This window comes from Chrysoperla carnea, chromosome 2 (assembly GCF_905475395.1).
Source record: "Chrysoperla carnea chromosome 2, inChrCarn1.1, whole genome shotgun sequence".
NCBI lineage: Eukaryota > Metazoa > Arthropoda > Insecta > Neuroptera > Chrysopidae > Chrysoperla > Chrysoperla carnea.
The window spans coordinates 83,033,668-83,055,534 of record NC_058338.1 but is presented as its reverse complement, the minus strand read 5'-3'; the positions used below and the strand labels follow the sequence as shown (position 1 = coordinate 83,055,534).

General features: G+C 28.9%; 1 protein-coding gene and 1 non-coding gene across 3 annotated transcripts in view; both read right to left on the bottom strand.

Annotated features, from left to right (window-relative positions):
* The window catches only part of LOC123293932 (putative uncharacterized protein DDB_G0291812), a 260,485-nt gene that overhangs the window by 127,353 nt on the left and 111,265 nt on the right, over positions 1-21,867 (bottom strand). For both annotated transcript variants that reach the window (XM_044874933.1, XM_044874932.1), the window contains 2 exons: positions 9,484-9,653; positions 8,338-8,601 (listed from right to left, as the gene is read on the bottom strand). In XM_044874933.1, the coding sequence (XP_044730868.1) occupies positions 8,338-8,601; positions 9,484-9,653 (434 nt within the window). The remainder of the gene's footprint in view (positions 1-8,337; positions 8,602-9,483; positions 9,654-21,867) is intronic.
* Trnap-ugg lies at positions 17,988-18,059 on the bottom strand. Its single transcript has one exon. It is a non-coding gene; the product is annotated as a tRNA-Pro (tRNA).

Sequence of the window (21,867 nt, the reverse complement as noted above, 5' to 3'; positions counted from 1 at the left end):
GTGAGGACACAAATTTAAAAAAAAATCAATTTTGGTAACTTGACGATAAGTAATAACACAATTTTTCGATATTTGGAGTAATTTTATCTTTTAACTAAACTATCAATAAAATTGAAGCGAATACGAAAGCTAGAATAATCAAACCAACTTTATATTTATTATAATAGCCAGTTATTATATTGGGTTTTAAGTCATGGAAATTCTGTTTAAAGTTTTTGCTAAATAAAAGTTGGGCTAAATAAATTTAAATTATAATCGTGTTATAAAAAAAAGCTTTTAAATTAAATGTTCATTTTATTGAACAATACTGTACTGATTCTAAACAAATATTGGTTTATGTTTTCATATAATAAACGTATAATATACAGTGCAGTCGGTATATATGGTAGTGATCGATGCTCTTTTATTTTCTATATTATATTGCTTTTGTTAAATTACAGTAAAAGCTCGTTAATCATACAACAGTCAGTGACTACAATTTTAATGATCATATAAGGTTGGTAGATATTAGTAGGAAAACTCAAATGCATTGAATCGTTTATTCACCTTCCATCAAATTCACTATATATTGTGTAATTCAATATAAATGTATTGGAAAATTCAATAAACAATTATAAATACCAAAATAAAAATTATGTTTGGTGGCCAGAGCTTAGTAGGTATTTTTTATTCTCGGTCGTTTATTTCTTTAAATAATTTTTAATATTTTATAAAAATGACTTCAGCAAATAGGGAATATTCATGTATTTTTTAAAATTTTTAATTCATTGTTTACACCGTTAAATCACATAACGGTAAAAAATATAAATTCTGTTTAAAAATTACTCTATCACATTACACATACATACATACATGTCACACATACATACATTACGCCTAATTTGCGCCCTCACGGGTAAAAAGTGATGTTTACGAAAAAATGTTTCAAACAAAAGCTATATATCCGAAAATATTGTCCTTTAAAAACCGGTTTTATCTCAAATTGTTGAAAATTTAAACATCTTTAAAAATAAATACCACAATTTTTTTGGAAAAATCAACCCTTTCGGATCAAAATAGACAAAAACTGAAATAATGTCAAAATTTTCACAGGTTTCCTTATTTTTCGGCATAGTCCAGTCGTTTGCCGAAATCGAAAAATAGAATTGAACATTGCCTTTACATTGCACACAACATATCAAAAAAAACAAAAATACCTTATGTTATGCAAAGTTCACCCCATTTTTATGTATAATTTGGTTGAATCATAATGGTTAGTACATAAAAAACATGTTCCTAAAAAGCAATTTCTATTTAAATTTTTAATTTAAAACTAAAAAACGCGTGTATAGCAAATGTAATGAAAGCGATGAAAAAACCAGCTCACACTGATCATAAAGCTACATTGTCATCCGATTTACATATGTATGCAAAATTTTTACTCAATCGGAAACTGAAAAGTGCTTATAATTTCACCACTTTTGTGATTAAAATTTAACTGCATAGAATCATGAAATAACAAAACGATATTCGACATTTTTGAGCTTGTCTAGGCAATCAAAAATTTTAATTCTCGCTAGTAAAATTGTTACGTTAATTTTGGCTAAAGGAAAAGTTGTAATTTGAAATAAAAGGGATTTTAAACATAAAAACTTGCTTTACTTTAGAAGAACACATAGCATGATAACATTAGCGTTATTACCAATTTTTAACCAATTTTTTATTATTTTATTTTAGTCCCAAGTTTGTAACGCTTAAAAATATTGATGAACGTTATGAACAAAATTTTAGTATAGGAGTTCATAAAATCACCTAATTAGTTCATTTCCGGTTGTCTGTCTGTCTGTCTGTAAGCCTGTCATCACGATTACTAAAAAACGAAAAAAGATATCAAGCTGAAAGAGCTAAGGACGTAAAAAGTAAGGCCGAGTTCCTAAATGAGCAACATAGGTTAATTGAGTCTTGTAAACAATTAGAGATAGAACAAAAGACTACACGTAAAAAATGTTCCTTATAAAAAAATAAACAACTTTTGCTTGAAACATTTTTTCGTAAACATCGCTGTTTACCCCTGGGAGCGCAAATTATGTGCAAATTGTATAGTATGTATTATATGAGTATATCAGTTATACATGTGTGACATGTATCTACGTGTAATGTTACAGTATAATCAACACTGTCTATACATAGTATTTCAACCACTAACTCACTCAATTGTTTGTTCTCACTTATTAGTTTTAATGCTACTGAAAGTGGCATATATTAAAACCTACATTAAAGAAAATAACACCTGGTCTTACAAATGTTGTAGGAGTGTATTTACCGTCATTAGAATACAAATTAAACACACTAGTTCATTGATTTGAGCATATTATAAAAACATTCACTTGACTTTTAATTTTAAAAATAAATATGATTATTGCTTAATGACGCGTAAATTTATATTTTTTTTTAAAAACTCACATAGGTCATTCTAGTAATTGTTATGATTCAATCAAGAATTATTATTCTTCGAAGGTTATGTGTTAAATAATGCGATTTATTTCAATTTAAAGCAGTCCGGCTGTTTAAGCAAGTACGGTGAATGCTCATTTTTTTTGCGGTAAATGATAGTTCAAAGTCCCTTGATCACAATCATGACAGTATTGGGGCATCTTGCGGTGCAAAATTTTAAATTATTTCATTTTATATTGTGATATTTAACATAGTAACTTATGGAAGAATTCTCAATAATGTTAATTATACAAAAAATAATCGATGCATGAGCTTCAAAAAAATTTTCATCATTAAGAAAATTTATAACAGATTCTGTTTATGGAGAAAATACATTACTTTACGGCGTTTTCCAAAACAAAAATACAAACAAAAAAAAACTTTGGCTTTAGACGCTTTTACGATAATTTTAAAGCATTTAATTACATTTACGTCATACAAATTGCCTAATTGACTACACAGTAGTCAGCAGAATAGAATAGAATACCTTAAAGGCCGGAATACCTTAAAATGAGTTTCTTGATTTTTGTGTACAATTATTGCTATAAACCAATTTGGACAATTATGTATTCGAAGGTTACACAAAAAAGCTCAATTATTAATCATTAAAATCATTGAACACTTTAACCCGAGAATGACAATATTCCTATCTCATTTCGTCTAACCGCAGTACCAGAATTTCATTTTAACCGTGGTTTTAAAATTCATCAAATTGCTTAGTACGCAGTAAATTCACAAAGGCGAATTTATGCAGAAAGCGAGAACTTAGGGGCTAGCTTTCGAAAAAGATCGTTAAGAGATTACAACATTATTTTAGTTTTACATTTATATTAGTTCAAGAGACGGTATAAGGTTGATCTTCACCGGACCAGATGAGACATATTTTTTATGAAAATTTATTGATTTTGAAACATTCCTATCATAGTTTTTCTACCAAAAAATGTTCATGGCTATTTTTAATTCAAATCAATTTTTTGCATGGACGGTGTGTTTTAGGAGAGCCTATATACCACTATTCTCTTAATTAATTTTTCTTTTTTCTGATACCAATTTTGATTAGTTAACATTTAGGTCAAAATCTGTTCATACCATTTGAACAGGTAAGTGAATATAACTACACAGATCTGTTAACAAAATGAAATTGGTCAGAAGAAATATAATTTTGTTAAAAAATTAATTGTATAGACTTGCCTGAAAAACCGTTCAGGAAATAAAATGATTACAATTAATTTAATTAAAATTAACCACGAAAACTTTTCGATATAAAAACTATGATGGGAGTGATAAAAACTACCTTATAGCGTCTCTTAGACCATATGTAGAAACTGACAGTAACTTCCAGTTTTGCAGGGCATCATCCCCACTTTCATTCCTTCCCCCACATCGCCTTTCTTAGGAGTTAAAGTTTTGTAATATTCACGTATTGCTCTTTTATTTGATACCCCACTTCGGTATATTTGAAAAAATTCGATTTGTTCATCCCCACGTTCTCGCTCGACTCCCTTTCCACCTCCTGAAGGTTAAAAATAGATAAAAACTATCTTAGAAGCTGGTAGTATATCTTGTCAATATTTGAGCTTAATCTATGCACAATTTTTTAAGTTTTTGAAGCACATCCCTTTCAACCCCTTAGCCTCGACTATATTATGTATGTATTATATATAAGAACTTTCCTCTTGAATCACTCTGCCGTATTAAATAAAACTCGTTCGGTAGTTTTATAGATCTAAGCATGCATAGGGACCTGATAACTACAGATATCGGGAATCGACTTTGTTTTATACTGTGTATTGATGAAGAATGTCATGGCGAATAACAAAAGTTAACATATGGTTGTCATTATTAAATTTAATAAACTGAATAAAACATTAATTATTAACACTTTATTAAATTTTCGGAAACTATTATGTGGTTTTTTTTTTTGCTTGTTTTTTTGTTTTGTTTTTTCTTATACGTCGTATAGAATAGCAAACAACAAGTATCTAACACAAAAATGATACCATCTGCTCTTGTGTAAATTAGTTACTACTATATCATCATTTTCTAGAGTGGAGTTGTATTGTAGTAGATAGAGTTGATGTTGAAGTACATGTATACAATATAGAAATTTCTAGTGGAGGTAACTCTGGTAGGTAACATCACACAAGTGAAAGCATGTATTCGTGTCAAAGCCTCTTTATATACGTGAACAGCTTGCAAACTAATCTCGATAATACAACAATGTTCTCATTTCAACAAAGATGTATGCAAAAGTAGAGGATGATTTGTTATGTTTCACTGGGAAGTAAATTTGGTCGTACGACAATCGATGTCTTTAAATGGAACTACGTTAGTAGGATTAAACTGGATTTAGGAAAGCGATGCACAGTAGAGTATTTTTATCAAATTTCTGGACAAAAGTTAGAAAACTCAACTCTTTTCATTTGCATTGAAAGTTATTTTTTGGTGTAGTTAGATAACCATTCGATCTCAAACAGGTCACGTGCTCTTATGGATGCAAGTTATTGTTGATATCGCTCTTGATTTACCGTGTCATTCCATTTACGTTTACTGTGTTTGTTAGTGCAATGAAGTAAGGTTTTTATTTGATATTGAAGGCGAAGGTTTATGTTTTGTTTATTAGTATTTAATGTTAATGTTTCTACTAATATAATTAAATATTTGTGATTCATCTTTGCTGTTAAAAAATTTTTTCATTAAATTTATCATTCTCAAAGCTTTTTGTATATGTGTCAGGTTGTGTCAGGCAAAATTTCTAACAAAGCAAAGTTTAAGTATTCTTTAAAATATTCATCAAAAAAAAATCTTGCGCGAACCTGCGCCTTTTTTTAAGGCAAGGATAAGGATAGAGATTAAGATAGAAGAGCAAAAAAGTTAAAAAAAGGAGCAAGCAGTTTTCCAGTGAAACTTTGCAACTTTTAATTCCAAAATCACGTTACGTGGAAACAAAAGCAAGTATAGACGAGACAAAAGTGGTTCAGAAGCAGAAGAAGTTAAAAAAATTGAAGCAGAAAAAGAAGTAGGTAATTGGGTTTGCAGAAAAATACTATGAAAACGACTATGACTAAAAATTTTTTTGTATTATTGCCAAATAAAAAGTACTTTTGCATCTAAATTGTCTTTTGAATCCATTTAAAGCATAAAAATCCCTTCATTATATTATGTTCAGAAATTGGATATTAATATTCCACTGTGCAACAGTTGGTCAACCCAATATTCATAAAAAAATAAAAATGATTAGTTTATTATAAATATTTTGTTTCAAATATTTGAGATCAATTTGTGTAAATACATATGAATTTTAACGTAATAAAATAGTTTTAAGAACGAGCAAATTGTTATTGCAATATTATTACATAAGCTCTTTATTGTTTTATAAAATAGGCATGTAAAAAAGCTTTACACAAAATAATGTGACACTAATAAACATTAAATAATATAATAATATACTTAATATTTTTATATTTATAAAAACAGAAAAAGTTTGAAATCTATAAAAAGAAAACTGCTTGTCAAAGCATCTTTAACACCAAAGGGGACCGTGATCTTAAAAGTCTCGATAAATGTTGCTGGAAACGTAAGATAAAAGTTTTAATAAATGCCTTTTTTTTTTTGTTAAAAGTTCTTATTCAGAAATATTAACCATTGATATAAAAATGGACAAAAAATATGCCTTTAATTTTAAATAAATCTATTTAAAGACGTTCCTTTAAAATCACGTATTCTATGGGATCATCTTAAAATCATTTGTGCGTATAAGTCCTTTAGGATATGTCCGCAGGCTTCAATCTGAACATACAAATCCTATATTGAACGATTTCCTAAAGTATGTTTTTTTATATGAAAAATCTTCAATTACTGTTTAAAAATCGGAAAAATATATTTCTACCAAGAAAACTATGACCGTTTTTCCATGAAATTTGTTTAAAGTGATTGAAATAATTTCTTCTAAAGTCTATTTATGGACGTTTCTCTTAAATAGAGTTCTCTTGGGATGATTTTCTTAGTATATTCAACTGTAACAATAATAATTTTTTAGGATTATTTTGAAAAACTAATATTGTTTAAAAATACTGAAAAATATATTTCAACAAAGGCAATTGTAGCAGATAGAACTTGTTTTTCATGAAATCCACGTCACTTTAAACGAAATTCATTTCTTGCATTTCTATCAAAAGTAAATAAAAGTTGGATATTTTGGAGATTTCTTCCCAGATTCTTCATGAAATCTCTGGTGTAAAATGCTCTCTCTATATCTACAGATTTCATGGAAAACTATGATATATTTCGAACCATTCTCGTTTAATTTCTCAAAGTTGCACTCACATTTTGAGAAATTACCTTAAGGTAAGGATGTTAATCAAAATTTGACAATCAGCTTAAAATATTATGATGACTTTTCCCTGAGAATTATCCTACCCAACCTTAACTTAAGAGTTTCTTCAATTAGTCACCTCATGGTTCACGCCAGGGCAGAATAAACGCCAATACTATAATCATTCGAAAATCAAACTCTCACAGTGGATGCAACATAAATCAATGTACATACGCGATAAGTTAAAAATCATAACGAACCCTTTACGAACTCGTTAATAATTTGAAGTCACATCTTGACAGAAGTTTTCATACATAAATCAACATAAGATGATTTTCTATACATAATTTATGATACAAAACTTTATATTATAATATATCGTGTATTAATTATATAAGGAAAAATCATTTTTTAATGTCATGTTTTCTTTAAGAAAAATAAAGAAAACTGTGAATATTCTAAGAAAATTATTAATGGAAAATTTATCTGGGCAACAATGCATACTTTTACTACAGGTAATATAGAAGCTCATTACACTCTTATCCATAATGCACTAATGCACTAAATTACAGGAGTTATTCTATTATTTAAACTGTAAATGCACAAAATCCTTTCGAAAATAGGCGGGGGAAGGGCCTTTATTTTAAGGATATATCTCCATAACCGTGCATTTTAGATCAAAAATGGTAATAACCTTTATTTTAGCTAGTTAAATTAACTACTTTTTTGTAAACTAATTTTTCTTTGTATCAATAACCATTTATGACTTAAACGACTATGACGATTTACTTTTTGACTATTTGACCGATACGAGTTCTGATATTTGTTTAAATAAGAAAATGATAGTAACTACAAATTTCCTAAAACTTTTACTCTAAATTTTACTCATAATTAGCAACAAATAATTTGCCTTCTTACCTGCAAAACCAGCAACCACCCCGTGAAATTTATTTTTTTATTAAAAGAAAATTAGACTAAAATAGGCAGTAACAGTTTTATTTATGTAATTAAATATTTATGTTTTTTTTTTTAAATGGAGGCACTTGCCCTCTCCAAATTTGTAAGGATTTTGTGTATTTACATTCAGTACGTTATAATAAACCTATTTTTAGAAAAAAAATAACTCCTGTAAATTAGTGCAAGAAAAAATTCTCAATTATCTGCAGCTTTAATGCAACATTAAATGCGTTCTAACGTCATAAATATTAATTTAAAAAAAAAAAAAGTTTAAAGTTTTAGAAAATTAGTAGATTTAAAAGTTAAGTTATCATCATTTTCTTGTTTAAACAAATATCAGAAGAGATATCATTCAAATAGTCAAAAGGTAAATCGCCATAGTCGTATCAGTCATAAACGGTTTGTGATACAAATAAAAATTTTTAAAAAAGGTAGGTAATTTACGTGGTACTGAACCTATTTAAATAAAAAAAAAAACTCCTGTAATTTCATGCAGAAATAAATTCTCTGTAGTCTGAGGTAATATATCTAGGCAACAATGCATACTTTATTTAATGTTATAGTAATAAATAAATATAAGAAAAGATAAATACCTCGTCAGTGATATCCCCTAGGTGTTGTATATCCTCAGTTTCACGGGTTTCTTCAGTTTCCTCTCTAGATAACACTCGATGTTCTTTCACTTCCTTAAGAACTGTTGCTCCATTTAAATGTGGAGCATCTTTAACACTTATCACACGCCATTCGTCCCCATTTTTATTTGTTAATTGTTTATCATTTGCACTATTCACACTTTTAATCACGCCATCAACTTCGTCCTGGGCGCCATCTTGATCTGATGCACCTAGTGTACGCCGCTAAAACAAAACAAAATAACTTACTATAAACCGGAAATACGATTTCACAATTAAATCTCTTAACCTATGAGAGATTTCAGATGTGATGAGAGTTTTGCTTACGCGTTCTATGCATACGACAAATATTTCGGACGTTAAATGTTCTTTAACTTTGTAAATCATAACATTTACATATTTTTATATAAATTTATATTTTTATGCACTAGCGTACTGTGATAGAGCAAAATCAAATTTTTTGGATTAAAATGACGTCATAGAGTATAAAAAATCAATTTTATTTTTATATCTTGGCCAAAGTTTGTTCGATTTGAATGAAATTTTTTTTGAAACATAAACTTTTGGTCGTTCTTTCCATTTTTTGGGTTACTAAGTCGTTAATAACAATCCTTGGGCCAAATGTGGAAACCATGGTAGTTCAATTTTGAAAAATATTGCTGTAACATAAAATTTAACCAAAAATTTGAAAAATATGGCCCAAAATTAGTGTAATTACATAATTGGTTTATTAAAATAAGATAAAATTTGGGTATGATAGAGCAAAACCAATTTGTTTGTATTTTAATGACGTCATACCATTTGAAAAATTAAAATTATTTATGTTTTTAATCTAGTGCTGACGGGTCAAATTTCAATAAACATTTCTCTGAAAGACTCTCTCTCTTCCCAAGAAAGATTCTCATTTAACATTCAGAATTTAGTATTTTTTATCCTGTGCTATATACCTCTTCAGACATACTTCTTCAGGCCATCGTGTAAAAAATTATTTTGGAAAAAACAAGTCAACATTATTAAACTCACTTTTGCCAAGTCGTAAATCTTATTGTCCACCAAATCGTAGGGCTCCCAATAAAAAGAATATTATGCATAGAAATCCGATCTTACCTCGGTTTGTTCGTGTTCTTGCTTTTCGGTGTCCTCTGTTGTATTGGTAGTTACAATCGGTCCAGAATCTTCGACTACTTTGCCATCTTCTAAAACTACTTGACGTTTGACACGTGTTTCGATTTGACGTGTCGTCGTCACTTCCGTCTTCTTCTTCGTCACCCATTCCTCTGTAAGCCATGAAATAATAGAATTGGTTAAAAGGAATCAAAATTAATAAAAGTAAAAAAGCACTACTAATTAATTTGTAGGAAATAAGGCTAAGTGAATAAATGAATAAATTGAACGTTTCGTCATTTATTTATGACTTCCTCTGACACTTAGATAATGAACTTTGTATATTAATTTTATTGCCATTTTAATAATACTCCTAATTTAATTAAAACATATTTAAAATTAAAATCTTTTATATATGCAACAGTGTTTAAAACTGTCGAGAGATCTGTCATTTAATGACAGATTGGTTAAAAAAGTAACGTTTCCAAAGTTGAGTTAGGTATTTGTTACTTTTGAGTATCCAAAGGTGATCGAAAGAGGAAAACCCACTTTTCTATCACTTATCTAAAATAAAAACTCACAAAAGCAAAAAGTCACATTCGTTATTAAATTATTGTGAAAACCTTTATGAAAGATTCAACGCATAAGAACTAACTGGTATTATTATTTCGAAAGCAATTCATTAGTTAGAAATCCTTTTTTTGTCTGACTTTAGTCGTGTCGAAGATAATTTTATCAAATTCACAGACAATTCGACGATAAGCCATATATTTTATATCGAGAATTTACAGTGTGTAGTGCATGTAAAGATTCGATACATTCTATCCCCATTCATTACAAATGTGAAAGTAAGGATGTTTGTTTGTTTGTTTGTTTGTTTATTTGTTTTTGTGTTTGTTTGTTACGCTTTCACACAAAAACTAGAGAGTGGATTTGAATGAAAATGTACAACCCTATGTATTATAAATGTGAAAGTAAGGATATTTGTTTGTTTCTTTGTTTGTTACTCTTTCAAGCAAAAACTAGCGAATAGATTTTAATGAAACTGTACAACAATATAGGTCATACATCAGAATAACACATTAGCTATATTTTATAAGATTTTTTTTTTTTGAAATGAATAGCAGTAAATTTATTCTGACATTTTACTTACATTTTAAACCGTAAATTAAAGATTTCTGTAAAAATTTAAAATTAATAGTAAATGTCAAACAATTCATGACATTCTTTTATGGTATACTCAATAAATTTTGACTATTTTACAAAAAAATAGAAAAATGTGGAAAAATTTTAGCTGTGTAAAACAATTCCTTCGAGTGTCATGGAAGGAGAAGAAGTGAGAACAAGAGAGGTGGAGGCTATAAAGCGGTAGTTTTTACTTTTAAATCCAGTGAAGCGGACGGGTATCCAGCTAATTCTAAATACATTTTTTTGTCATTCAATAAGACAACAAAAACTTTTGTTTTTCCTTAAAAGAGTGAAACGAATGGAGACAATAATTTATCCGAAGAAAATAAAAATACATTAAAAAACACTATTTCTATTTTTGTGAATTAAATTAAATCTTCTATGTTTAAAAGAATTTTATCAACAAATAGAGAGAGATATATATTTATAACTTTCTTAAAAAAGTTATTTTTAAGTAGCATTATAAAGCTTTCTCTTTTAATGTTTAAGTTTATAAAATTTTTCATTTTCCATTTTTTAATACTTTTTTTTTTTTACTTTTTTGTTCGTATGAATATATAATATAATAATAATCATAATAATAATAATAATTGTACTATTTTTTAATAAATGTTAAAATGAAAAATAACTTTTTCAACATACATCATATACAAAAGTAAGTAATATATAAAAAGATAAAATGTTTTTATGTCTTCATATTGTAGTTAATGTAAATAATGGAAGATGGAAGTTTTTAAAAATAAGTTTTTTTTAAATTTATTTACAGTGTAGCTCCTTCCAAATGAGTTGTGTGAACTTTGAAGTATATTATCCAGTAAAAGATTACATCATATCTAGATCAAGCCAGTTCATACCATCGAATTTAAAACCTTTCAAGCGTCGTTTGTTTTTCGATTTCCTAGTTATAATATACTTTAGAGTAAACAAAAATTAATATTGCCACCAAATATGCTGCCCCAAAATCCGTATATAAGCCTTAAGGGCCCAAAAACAATTTTCGGTCTCCCATTAAAAATTCACTACTTTCGTACGGCCTTTAGAAATAAATAACTTCCTTAAGACTGCCTGCCTTTTTAAAGTCAAACTTTGATTAGGCACAATAAATTAGAGCTTGTCATTAATAAGCGAAAAAAAATTAGAAAATAAATTCTCCCTTAGAACTGAGATGCTCAACATTTAAAATATTACTACAAGACTTTGTTTGCAGCCCCATACTATACGGATTAAAGAAGAAAACTTATATTTGTCGTCTGAAGTTCATTAAAATTTACTTCTAGTCCATTTTGCTAAATAAAACTTGTAAGGCAAAAAAATCAATTTCGTTTTATTTCAGACAAAATAATTTATTATCGCAGCAAATTTTGGAATTACCAGGGGAGTGCGGATAAACAATGATGTTAAAGAAACGTATCGAGTGCTACGACAGTAACATGGAGACATGATTGCTCATATTCATTGCTAGCCTATGTAGTAAACAATGAGGGTAACCACCAACTTAAGAATATGGCGGAAAAAAGGGAACAGTGACCTAATTGATTAGCATACCGTAAACAACTAAATTTTGTTTTTATTTTATTCCACAATAAGATATTTGCAAATTGTAGGCAGGATTTTATCAATATTGAAAAATAATTTTCAGATTTTTCTCTTGTAAGCCGATATTAAATAAACAAGTATGGAATAAAAATTATTAAAAACAAAAAATACATTTGGTTTGGAGATTATATATGTATATATATATATATATAATGTTGTGTTTGCGATAGCAAACAGAAGAAAATCAGTGTAGTCGTGAGAAAACAATATTACATATGCAACTTGTGAATCATATATGTAAGAACCATATAAACAAACAACAAACACGTAAGAACAATCAGTATTATTTTATAGGCAATTTTCATTCCATTTCTGTATATAATATACTATAAAATACATAATTGTATAAGAAAATCGTCAACAATTTTGTCTAGCGTAACGGATGTGTGTTCGTTTAAAGCAACTTTGTGCTTTCTAATTGCAAATTAAAATTACTTTTGGTGTTTTTTGTGTGCTTTAACAATATCTTAGATAAGCTGACGAGAAGAAACTTGCTCGATAAAATACAATTAGCAAAATTTTATCGTATATTTATTTGCCGAACTTTTATGCCAGCTTGCTTTTGTCATGTAAAGATGATCAAAATTGAGTTTCCTAACTTTAATCTTTAAAACACTTAAAATGTAATATTATCTTAGTTATACTTTTATTAATCGATAATTAAGTATATTTCAATAAATATAAACAAAGATGTTAGCCAAATTGATCTGGACCTTCTACAGAAGTATATTCGTTTTGAGTAATCTTCTCTGTGCTTTTGCAAGTTTAAGGGATTTTTTCGGCTGTAACTTAGCTGATGTTAGCATTTAAGTTTGATGACATATACGCGAAGAAAGCATCACAAAAAGAGATCCAATCGCGTATTCTTAGTTGAACGCAGGCTACGATAATACACTCGCCTTATCCTATCTCCAATGCTTATAGTTTCCACGAATTTTTGCACAATGATATGAACTATTCACTCACTAAGACGTTATCTTCCCGTAAAAGTTTATTCACAAATTTTAAAGAATTGCCATTTCTATAGAACAAGTCAACAATTTGAACGTTAGGCGTTGTTGAGGGTCAGTGAAGCGATTTATTTGGCAAATGTGTTGTTTCAAATTAACATTTGGCGTTTGAAACATGCGAAAGTATTTATAGCCTGTAAATGTAAAACATCATTGCAAAAGCACACTTTCTAATCAATATGATTTTGTTTACAGAGCCTAAAAGGCCAAGTGGTCTAAGGCGTTAGTCTTTTACCGTTTGTCTACTTGGACTTAGGTTGCGGGTTAGAATACAGTAGAATTGATCACATTGTCGTCGCTTGGATAAGAACAAAGTAACCGACTCCACCCACATCAAAATTGTAATTGTAAATATGAATGTAGTTGTATATGCAATAAATATATGCCAGAGAAACGGAGGTTAAACCCCGTTATTATTATATTAACCCCGTTATTAAGATTTTGTTCTCCACACTTACAAATATTTAGAGCCGCATCTCATAAAAAATAAATTTGTCCAGAAGAATTGCAATGACCTTTTTTCGGCTTCATTCCTTCAAGTATTTCGAATTTAGAAAGTTAAAACACCGAAAACCGAAATTGACTCAAATTTTTTAATTTATTTAGTAACACTTTTCACAGTTTAAAAAAAAATTGTAAACAACTTTAAAAAGGAGGCAAGAAACTAATGTGCAAGTCCAGCTCGAGAGAAGTAAATCTACTGTAAAAAAACTTTTGTAAGTGTATTTTTCAAGGACATATTTATTATGTAGACGATCACGAAGAAAAATTGTTTAATCTTCTCAAACCTACTTTAATTCGTTTAAATTATTCCTAACACCATCAGTCTAGAATATGTTAGATGATAAATTAAAACGAAATACAAATTAATAAATGAAAATCTTGAAAGTCGTATCCTTGATTTTTCTTTCTTTCTCCACTACTCTTCACATCTTGCCTTAGATATTTATAGTATAGATGACAAAGTAGATAGACACACAGACATTCCTATCCATATATTATAATAAATATTTATGAACATAGGCGTCACTAGTATGCATAATAATCAAAATAATACAACAATACGCCATATAGATTCCATATTAGTAAAACGTAACGAAAAATAAGGATATGGAAAGTAATAAATAACTCAGTTAGTCAGTCACCACTACCACATAGTCACTGCTACCACCATGATTGTATTTGTGTCTAGGGGTTTGAGGTTTAGTTTTGTTGGCATTCATTGAATGTTGTTCTCTCATTGTCATTTACATAGCAGCATTCACACACAGTAACAAACATATACACATCCGATCAATAATAATTGAATATTACATGTATAATATTTTATTGTTTGATTTATTTGGAAACAATAACGACAAACAATATTTTGCGCTATTGCAATTCAATTATTGTTATACACATTCCATGTTCGAACGCATTAAATGAACTCAATCAATTTCCCATTTGACTACAGGCTATAATAAATAAGCCAGGATAATTATTGATTAAATATAACTAATCACGAAATAACAGATGATAAAGGAGACGAAATTTCAGATGACTTTGCGAACTACGTTAATCGTTTTTTTTTTTAAAAAACTTGGTTGTTTTAGGAACTTTAAGTACCTATATTAAATGCACCATTTGTCAACACTTTTTCAAAAATTAACCAGAAAGATATCGAAATGATTATTTTTAAATAAAAGATGTTTACAACTCTGTAAATTAGAATACCGTGAATACTTTCGCTTGTTGAAACAACGCTTAACGCACAAATTGATAATTTGTGCTATAGAAATAACAATTCTGTAACAGCAGTTTATACAGAGTGGACCAATTTAATCTATTATGGCTAATAGCTCGTTTTGTAGTTAGCCAATCAAAAAATAACTTAAAGAACAGCTCGATGGGGGACATCGTATTCTGACATCATTGTCAATTTAGATTCCAAAATTTAAGAGATAGAACACGTTAAATGATAGAAAATTGATCCAAAACCAACATTTTTTATTAAAAACATTTTTTCGAAAATCGTTAGCTTTCGGAGAAAATTTGACTTAGAAATATATCATAATTACATTTAATCGAAAGAAAACACGCAAGCTGCAGAAAAATGTTTTAGCCAAATTTGTGAAAGGCAATAGAGGGCATTTGCTTATACCCATGTCTTTGACCTTAAATTCTAGTTTAAGATCATTCTGCGAGCACTGGCATTCAACTCTTTCTATACAGGGTATTTCAACAATTACCTCCAATTCTTTCTAAGCCAATTCTTTGTTTGTTTGTTGTTTTTTTAATTAATGTTACGAAATTGGATTACCCTTCATTTGCACTGAATTTTTGACACAACGTTTTGGTTTCATAAAATTACAATTTCTTATTTATGAAGGTCCATGAAATTTTTTTAATTTATTACTCTCTTTCCAAAGATTTTACTATTTTCTATTTCAGTTGGAAAATTTGGCACATATTATTGTGTTTACAATTTTTTACAAAACAACGCTTTTTTTTCGGAAAGTAAAGCATATCGAAAATATTTTGCGGAAATTTCAATTAAATGCGCTTTGTTTTATTAAGAATAGGCATTCTCTTCCTATATCGTAGACATCGAGAATTTTGCCCGTATCCTAAATTTTTTTTTAAATATTTCGTAAATAATGAAATGTTAAATTATCTTTAAACTTTAATATTTTTTGAAAAATTTGATGATTTGGAAAACGAAATGAACGAAACTTACTACTTAAGCAATACCGTCAAGCCTAAGTAGCTTAGAGCTCAAGAAACTGAAATTTTTTTCTTAAAATTCATTGTAACTTTGAAGTGTCTGACATATACAGATGAAGAATTGGCTTCTCTACATGTAGGAGTAAAAAAATAAAAGATACAAGATATTCAGACGGGAAAAATTACTCTTACATGAAAGATTCTATTTCTCACTTTTTCTTAGAGATTTTTGGAAGTTGATCTTACTCAAAACATTAAAAAAAAGGTTTTGTTAGCCTTAATAGATTATTCTTCGAACATGTACTGCAGCTTATGATGGAACGACCATTATCTCCATAGATAATTCAGTATTCATATTCATTTTTTTCCAGTTTTTTTATTACCATTAAAAAACGGCTCAACTAATTCTGCTGAAAACTCTTCTCTTTCAGTTCTTAAATATGCGATTACCCTTCGAATAAGCCCAGTCATTTGTCAATGTCATAACTAGTCTTTGAGATAATCGAGGTGAAAGATTCCGAACGAACATACGCACATAAGTACACACACCTTAGATTAACTTCCTCTAGGAAGTTAATTCAGATGGGAAAAATTACTTTTTCATGTAAGCTTCTATTACTCACTTTTTCTTGTTAGATTTTTGGAAGTTGATCTTACTCACAGACTTTCTTCAGCTAATTATTAGTGCCATGACATACAGTTTATGTCTAGTAAAACGAATATCTACCGAAGTTTAATTACGCCTTCAACATATATGGATAAAGTTTTTTTTTGAACATTTGCCAATAATGTTATTTTATTATCGAATAAATTGTTTAATGGCGCATATATTATTTTTGTTACACATATCATTATGTGGATATGTAAGGATAAACTTATGTGCTATACGACAAAAGCACCATGGATATTTAGGTGTAAGTAGGATGTTCCTATTCACAGTTCTAAACAGTTGAAATGTTCAAAATTGAAAAAATCCCTGAAGGTAAAATTGAAATTCGTACCTTGAATTATTGTTAAGATTTCTGATAATATTAAAAGACTTACTTTGCTTTAAATAGACACAGGCTCATTAAATTAGTGAAAAAAAACTATGGCAGGAATATATCAATTTTGTCGGAAATGGACATCGTAAACTGTTATGTACAAATTTTAAACATTATTGGCGTGAAACTTTGTAGTTTTTTATGAATCCTCTTAAATATTCATTGGTGAGGAAAAAATTTACCAGATAAGAATGGTTAAAGTTACAATTGAATTTCAAGCACTGCGATTATACCCTTTACTCTATCGATTTGAAATATTGATATGTTATAGCTATTCATATTCTACCTGCGCTGAGTTTATTTTTTGAAAGTTTCCCAATTTTCATTTTTCACACTCAGATACAGTGCAATAAGAAAAATTCCCATTATTCCCGCTAGTTTAATGGGAGGGTATTTTTAACTGTTTTGGCATCATAGAAATTTTTGTTATTGCACTGTACCTGTGTATGAAAAAGGAAAATTGTGAAAATTAACAGAAAATAATTTCTGGGGCAGAGAGAATATGAATTCCTACAATATATCCAAATTTCAAATCGATAGAGTAAAGGATCTAATCGCAATGCTTGAAATTCAATAGTTACTTTAAGCATATCTATCTGGAAAACCCCTTTTTTATACATGTTTCTTTCCACCTATGAATATTTAAGAGGATTCTAAAAAATTTTGTACAAAATTTCACGCCAATCAAAAATTTGTGCAGGCTTAATGCAATGACTTCCACCAAATATCTATTCAATCCTGATAAGCACATAAGTTTTTCGGCGAATAAAAAAGGTTCAGTGGGCATAACACGAACAAAAACCTACGTTTTATATACCAATTTTCAAATGACGGTATACTTTGTCCACTGACTATGAAAACAAATTTATTTAAAGCCGATTGGTTTTATAAAAGGAATAACCTTAAAATATGACCATTTATGGTGAAAAATTAAGAGTGTGGCAAAAATTTTTTTAAAAATACTGGGCTCAACCGGGATTTGAACCCGGGACCTCTCGCACCCAAAGCGAGAATCATACCCCTAGACCATTGAGCCGATGTATGTTACCATACAATACTAGAATCACAAAGTAGCTACAAAATCAAAATAACCCACTTTCATTTCTTGATATATTTTATGAATGGCCCCACCACTCTTTTATCTTTATTGGCTTACATGTAGTGAATAAAAAGAAATCTTATTTACATGAGTACAACAATTAAAACAATGCTAGAAAGTATGTTTAACTGTTTGTAACCTATAGTGCGATACGCATGTAATAAAGCATTACATCAGTTAAATAATAAACTAAAACAAATAATTTAAAAAAAAATTGAAGACCTGACTCTGTCAAATAAAATCTGAAAAGAGTTTAGTTGATTACATAGGCTACATAATTATTAGAATTTTTTCAGATTTTATTCAACATAGTCGGATTATTCATATATTTTATTTTCAACTTTTTAGTGTGCCGGCATTAAAAAAACTCTATTGTTATACCTTACAAAAACATTTTATTTTATTTATCATTTAAACCAATTTATCATTCCTAATTAAATTTTAGCATGTGTGTTTTATATATTTTTGTAATCTCCTTTCAATTTCGTTAACCTTTGATACCTTACCCGATAGGCTTGGTAAATTTTTTTTTAATTAACGAATTACTATATGATGCCAAAAATCCACCATTTTGGTTTCATTTTTCACCTATTTCAAGATACTTCGGTTTTTAAGACAAATATAACGTTGCATTAAATGTTGAAATTCCTTGAGCCGTTTAGAAGATACGAGGTAATCAAAAAATTTACAGACAAACATATATACATACAAGGTCCGCGTGAAAAACACAACCACTCCTTGACAATCGGGTAAAAGCATTTTTAGAACTATTATTATTATTATTACATCAGTTAAATGAATTCGCTTAAAATAAATGCTAAAAGCGCTTAATATAGGATATCAAGAATTATTCGGAGCACCTCAAGCTTTTAAAATACTTTTACAAGTATGATTGACTCATTTTTTAGCACAAAGGCCTTTTTTTTAAGTTATTTACTAAAAGACGTATGTAAATCAAATATGGTGGAAGCGACAAGAAAATCAGGTCAAGTTTGCATTGTTATTCGATTTACAAATGCAAGCAAATTTTAGCTCAATCGTAGACCGTGAAGTAGGTCAAATTGTTTTGCAAAACTCCAGGGCATAAATACAAGTTAACCCGACTAAAAAGAATAACGTTTTTGTGTATATGTGTGTCTGTCTATGGCATCGTAGCTCTTAAATGGAATGAATCGATTTTGATTTTTTTTTCTGAAATGTAATTTGATCGAGATTGTTCTCGACATGCTATACATTTTCGATTTACAACAAATCTAAAAATAATTAACTTTTCAGCCTATAATATTTTGGTAGGTAGATACATACATTAGATTTTTAATTTTTTTTTTTTTTTTTTTGGTAGTTCGATTTGTATATGATTCAAACATGAGCATAATTTAAAATTATTTTTCAATGTCAGTCAAATGATCAACTATTTAAAATTATAAACATATATGTTCAGAAAATTATCAATTCAGCACTGTTTAAATGAATATAATTATTAATTATATATATTTTTATTAGAGGAGACTTGTACCATATAGGCTTATGACGAATGACAAACCGTTAAGCACAGGACCGAAAGTATAGCTGAAAAGGCTCTCGGATAAAATAAAATTTGGGGTCCCCATCCAAAAATCACTCGTTATTATACTATTGTGGATATACAAAGTAAAAATAACAGTATTTTTTCGCTCAAAAAATTTTTATGCATATCTTATACTAACTTGTAGAAACAGCCACGATACTCATAATATATATTCGCAGTGTTTTACAAGCGCAGGTGAAATACAGCAGCTGGTTCCCATTCTGGTACGAAGATTTGACCCTAAAACCTTAGATTTAGATACATATTTGACGTATTGACGTAAATCTACAGTAACGACAGCCAATAATTTTATGAGTTTGGGTTGCCCTCTTGTAGTTTCGGTTAAACCACTAATAGATTAATTGATATAGTTTGCTTTCGTTTTCAATGCTATTCAATTGAATTCCACTGAGATACAAGTATCTACACGAGTTTTGATCAGTCTGTTTAGATTCTTGTTTGCTACAATAAAAGACAATCGAACATAGCGGTGATTATTCTATTTTTGCACCGTATCTATTATAAACAAGTGAAAACAAACAATTGACAGGGTTAATTTTTGAAATATCATTCATAGACAGTGTTAATTCCAATATCACATTACACATACATACATGTCACACATACATATATACACACATACTCATATTCCCATATAAAAGTTGTTAATTTTTTGAAATAGAACATTTTCTACGTTTAAATTTTTGTTCTATCTCTTACGGTTTACAAGATGGGTCCTACGGACCCAAGACCCAGTTGACCTATGTTACTCATTTACAAACACTACCTCACTTTTAAGTCCTGAGTACGCTGTAAAAATTTCAGCTTGACATCTTTTTTCGTTTTTGGGTTATCGGGTTGACAGACGGACGGACGGACAACCGGAAATGGACTAATTAGGTGATTTTACGAACATCTATAGCAAAATTTTGTGCGTAGCGTCAATATTTTTAAGCGTTACAAAACTGGGACCAAACTTAGTATACCTTGCATATTACATATAATATGCATGGTATAAAAATGACCAATGCTAAAAATTTAATAAGGGGACATCCATAAATTACGTAACACATTTTGAAGATTTTTTAGACTCCCCCCCCCTGGTATGTAACAGATCGTAACAAATTACCAGACCCCCCTACCCCTGAAGGATTTGTTACGTAACATAATCATTTTGTCTCAACAGAAAAAGTTCTTGAATTATTTAAATTTAAATTTATTGCACAAAACAATTGCTACATATTTAGTTTATTAATTAAAGAAGTAATATGAAAAATTAACGTTCATTTTTTTTGAGCAAAATCATCTTCCCAACTGGGTTTGAACTAGTCGGTTATCGAGTCAATTACAGGAATTTTTGAATTATCTAATTCAAGAAGTGGTGTCGTTTCTTTGTCGTCTTCCTCTATATCATCAACATCTATCCATTCCACGTCATCAAATTCATTATTATTAATCATACATAGAATCTAAAAGAATACAAAATAAAGTATTGTTAGTCTTAGTGTTTTCTGTTTGTTTGTTTTTCATTTCATCTTTATTTTTAATTTTTTTAAAGTCATTCCAAATTTTATTTGTTTCAAGTTGTGCTTGCTGCGAAGAAATTGTAGGATGAGCTTTTTTATAAGCTCTGAATAAATCTTGATAAAGAATCCCGATATTTGGTGTCATTTTTTATAAAGCAAATTAAAGTCAAATGTTGAATTATTAAGTCCAGTTGTTGATGAACATTTTTGCGTATCTCTATAGCAAGGAAAAACAAATGACTTCGCGCGTATATATAGCAGCAGTGCGGTATCATGCCAATAGCAGCGCTTCTGTACATGGCGCGAATATTTGAATTATATCTCAATAATTAAATATAATTATAAAAGTATGATTAGAAATTTTTTTTTAATTTTTTAATCCAAGCAATATAATTAAATTTTTGTTACGTAACATATGTTAGATTGACACCCCCCCTTAACGTAACAATGCATAACAAATTGAAATCCCCCCCCCCCCCTTAAAATGTGTTACGTAATTTATGGATGTTCCCTAAACTAGGTTTCGTTAAGAATCCATTTAAGACATGTTTCCCCTACATGCTATATCATTAATATATTTTAATAAATAAACGAAATCATTTAAACAATATTATTATAATAATAATATTATAATATTTTCAAATGAAATCCA